Source organism: Frankliniella occidentalis, unplaced genomic scaffold (assembly GCF_000697945.3).
Source record: "Frankliniella occidentalis isolate FOCC.00 unplaced genomic scaffold, Focc_3.1 Scaffold40, whole genome shotgun sequence".
Lineage (NCBI taxonomy): Eukaryota > Metazoa > Arthropoda > Insecta > Thysanoptera > Thripidae > Frankliniella > Frankliniella occidentalis.
In genome coordinates, this window is record NW_026267170.1 from 1,107,435 (window position 1) to 1,111,892 (window position 4,458).

General features: G+C 43.0%; 1 protein-coding gene across 2 annotated transcripts in view; it reads left to right on the plus strand.

Annotated features, from left to right (window-relative positions):
• Positions 1 to 75: 75 nt before the first annotated feature.
• Positions 76 to 4,458, plus strand: part of LOC127749230 (uncharacterized) — a 39,317-nt gene continuing 34,934 nt past the window's right edge. Inside the window, exons 1-2 of one of the 2 annotated variants that reach the window (XM_052266560.1) lie at positions 76 to 339; positions 2,592 to 2,765. In XM_052266560.1, coding sequence (XP_052122520.1) covers positions 109 to 339; positions 2,592 to 2,765 — 405 coding nt within the window. In that variant the 5' untranslated portion in view covers positions 76 to 108. The remainder of the gene's footprint in view (positions 340 to 2,591; positions 2,766 to 4,458) is intronic. The other variant, XM_052266561.1, reaches the window with a different exon arrangement.

The following is a 4,458-nucleotide window of genomic DNA, read 5'->3' on the forward strand; positions in this document are numbered from 1 at the left end:
TGCGTACCTCTCACAGGGGGGCCACTAGTTCCCGCCTACGAACCATCCCTGGTTATATTATTTATTTGCTGCCAAGCAAGCTCTCGATTATTCTGTGTTGTTCTTACGATGCTAATTGATGATCCGTCTCTCCACACCAGTGGGAAATACATCACATCAGCCCTATTTGTTTGGGCACTGCTCTGTGAAGTGCCGGGGTCTGTTCGCACCAGCACGGGAGCGACGCAGTACGTCATCGCTGCTTGGCTCATTTTTGTGCTCAACGTGAACGTGGCGATCAAGGGAATGCTATCTGCTGAAGCATTGGGGCCGTTAAATAGACCGTATCGTACACTTCAGGTACGAAAAGTGGCAAAGTAAATGATTAAGGGTGCTAAAAGTACAAGGTATATGTACGTCAGCCCAAGTCTCGCGTTACAGAGGGTTCGCGATATCTCCCGAAACACTGCTATGAGATCGTGAGGGTCGTTTTGTATCATATAATAATGACAGATCAAGTTCAAAGATCAGCATTCTTGCTCAAAAGAAGCCGCAAAGATATTTCTTTGACAAATATCTTTCTAAGAAGTCGTAAAAGAAGAGCCTAAAGGCGAAAGTCTCGTCCGTTTGGTACTATCTCGAACCGTTTGGGCGCTAAAGGGAGTTTCCTACACGGAAAACACTCCAAAACAAATTAATAATTTTCCTCAGATATTTGATGGTCCCCTTTGGTGTAACAAGCCTGAGACGTGGTCTGGCGTAGATATGGCAAGTAGTTACAAATGATCCAAATAGTTAGGTTTCGCCGCATCTGTGCAACACTGGCGAATATGTGGAGGACGGACAAACAAAGGCGAATTTGTGAAGGACGGACAAACAAGGCCGAATCTGTTTTGGACGGGCGAACAAGGGCGAATCCACTAAAACCAACTTATGAGATATTCAAGAAATGTACTTTGAAGGCCTCTCACAATTTGCATGTATGTGGTATCGGACTGGGAGGTGTCTCATTTTAAACTCTGCAAATTTCTAAACAGCTTTTGTAAAAGTGACATTTTGCTAACACACAGAGTTCGGAAGTTACAACGACGATTACAAAATGTTGACTATGAAGGACACCAAAGTACCGCCAATGCAAATGTTTACTATTATTTGTACCGCAGTCATCGGAAATTAGTCCCTAAAGCCAGACCTGGAAAGCGCCCGCAGGGTAGGCATCAGTCTGCTACGCCACAATGGTATGTGAGGCGGGTTGCCTATTCCACCAATCTTGAAGACACATAGCATCTCCACCTGCACGCTTCTGTGACCTTTCCGGCCCTGCCCCGCCATTTTGAGGTTTTACAGATTGTCGGAGATGCTGGCCGGCTAACAAGGAGACTTAGGTAGGTGTAAATTCCCGATTCGGTTCAAACTCGGTGTATTTGCTTCTTAGCCATGTAGATGACGAACGCCGGTCGATTTTTGTGCTGAAGTCCACATCCCGGGGTACTTTATAGGAGCGTTTTATGGAAAAAGTCTCGAAATTCGACATAAACTGATGGAAGGCGTTTTTAAATCGAAAAATGGAAGAGGAACTACCCCCCCCCCCCCAAACCGCACATTCTGAGTTGGAATATTTCTTAATATTTTGTTTAACATGAAATTTTAATTATTACTTTTTTTGGGATCTGTAGGCCCCTATAGGGAGTTTTGACATATGAACTTCAGCACAAATTTTGACGCGCAATAGTCATCTATAGGGATAAGAAGCAAATATACCGAGTTTAAACGGAATCGGGGATTTACACCTACCTAAGTCTCCTTGAAAGACGACACTGCCCTACCCTTGCACTCTCGACGCGCTGCTGCCAACCTGCCGCTGCGCTGCCGAGCCGGTAGCGAAGGCAGATCCGCCTTTTTTGCTAGCCGTACTCGCGCGGCCGTCTATATCCGCTCTTGTTGCAAGCCGTACTCGCGCGGCCGTGCAGAGACGTCTTTTGGTTTTTCAATAAAACGATGAATTTAAGACTTCTTTTTTCGTGAGTGCGGTTGGAAAGAGGAGGCTCCACCGGTTTGTGATACTTTTACTCAATTTTTGCGATAACTGGTGTTTTGCGATTTCCATGCTAATGTGCATGATAACTCCAAAAAATGTGATAAAAGTATCACATTTTTGTGATAAAATCAATAAAACGTAATAAAATAATTTTTGTGATAATTTAATCACAATAATGTGATAATTTTATCACATTTTTTGGAGTTATCATGCCCTTTAGCGTGCGAATCGCAAAACACCAGTTATCACATGGTTTTGTGTTAATAGTATCGCAAAACCAGACTCAGTGCAAGTCTAAAAATCGCCAAAGTGTTGGTTACGCCCTTGTCCGTCCGTCCAAAACCGATTCGCCCTTGTTCGTCCGTCCAAAACAGATTCGCCTTTGTTCGTCCGTCCAAAACAGATTCGCCTTTGTTCGTCCGTCCAGAGCAGATTCTCCAGTGTTGCACGGATGCGTCGGTTTGCAGAGCATTGCTTTTGCAGGAACTTAAGAGTGTGCGCTAGTTGTACCCACTGGCGGGACTTGCTTTATAAAGAGCTAACAGACAGCCATTCATTTATTTATTTCTTGCAGGATCTGAGCAAAGGCGATCCTCATGTTGTTGTGGGAATACCCTCTCATTTATACAGTGACGCTCTTCACACTATGGGTTTTCCTCCCGAACGCCAGTTCCTCTGCGTGGGGTCAGAGCAAGAGCAGCGCTGTCAGGAGAGGTTTAACAGCGATCAGCATTTTGCCGTCGTGAAGGTACGATAATTTATCGCCAAATAAAAAGCTGGGATTGCGCCGAAGATAAGGTCTGGGTTGGTCAGGAGGCCACCGTGAAATTCCTTTTATTTCAAGCTAGGGTATTGCCACTAAAATTAGCGAAAAGATTGTTCTTTCGAGCGTTCTTTCAGTCTTTTCGCTGAGCTAAGCTCAGTCCAAGTCGCTGAGGGCTCAGGCGATGTCTCCGTCGTGAGTCTGTCTGTCTCTCTGAAGCGCGGTGTTGTGAAGAACGACTGCACCGATCCTGGAAAGCAGGTTATCCCAAACATTGATAATTTGTGCGATTACTGAATTTGATCTAACCGTCTGGATTTGTTTAGTTTGAAATATTCAATCGTTCAATCGTTGAAAATCGCGGTTTGTTGGTTGTATGTTGGTAGCACTGCACTCAAGTGGGCAAAGACCGCAAACGGCTCCTGCGCCACTTCACGACTTACTTACTTTCTCACGAGTGATTAAATTGTCGGAATATCACACCGAGTCTGATATTTTTAGTTTTAGAGTTGCGGAACTCGCTCTACGAAGTTCCGCGAGTGTCCGGTGAGAAGAAACAAAAGTGATATTTCGAATGGTTTACGTGTTTACTACATCAATTGGAGAGGGGGGAGGAGGGGGTAGTTGTTTGGGGGAAATGTGAAATGGTAACTATTGTTTCTGGTTCATCTCGACAAAAGAAAACGAAAATGTTTTATACAACAAGACGATTGGAATGGAAATGGAAGAGTTATTCCCCGCCAAATTTGAACTTTGGTCGATTTTGGCACTTTTTCTCGGTTGAGAGACCAATAAATTTGCCGTGTTGACTCTGATCAGCTTTGAGCATAAGATTTCCTTTCTAATTTTTATGTATGCTATCAAAATAAAATGTTCACTTGTAGAATGCTTGGAAGTCTTCCAACAGGAAATGTCAAAACGTTTATCAAACACAACTCATTTTCACCATAGTCACGGACTTGCAGGGGACTTGCAAGGGACTAAACAATATTAGAACCACTATCGCAAGTCAGGGTAGGATAAGCCAATCGAAATCAGAACGAGATATATATAATTTTCTTAAATAGCCTAGCTTTGGCTCTGGTCATATTATGTTTAATGATATTCAATAAAATAGTGAAATAATTGAAATAATATTCTACGTTACAATTTATTACAGAAGTTTCAATTAATTCACTTGTTTGAAACGGATCCTTCAAATGCCTCGGAGTTATACTTGTCGAAGGAGAGAAGTTTAAATGTATTTTGAAAGTAATTAAAATATCTGGGATTTCTTCACTTCAATCAGAGGCTTTGAATAGAATTTCACCAATTGGTTAGAATGAAATATGAGCATTTGGCATTACAGGAAAGGGTAAATTAAGTAGGTGGGGGGGGGGGGGCAGTGAGGATAGGGAGGGACAGAAGCACACATGTTTTGTGTGTGAACTGTAGTAACACATACATTCAAGCGCCCCCGCTCCCCCTCCAGCCCCTGCTACAGTTGTGTGTTTCCCAAAACAAATCAACAATGTATTTTAATGAATAGAAACCAGACTTCCCAGCGCTTCCCAGTATCAAGCCTTTCTAGTGTCAGATTTCTCGAGCTATGATTACCTCTTTAAATCCTGGTTTGATAGTGGACTTCCAAATCGACATAGTAATCTCAAGTTTACTACTCACTAAAAGTACCTGTTGT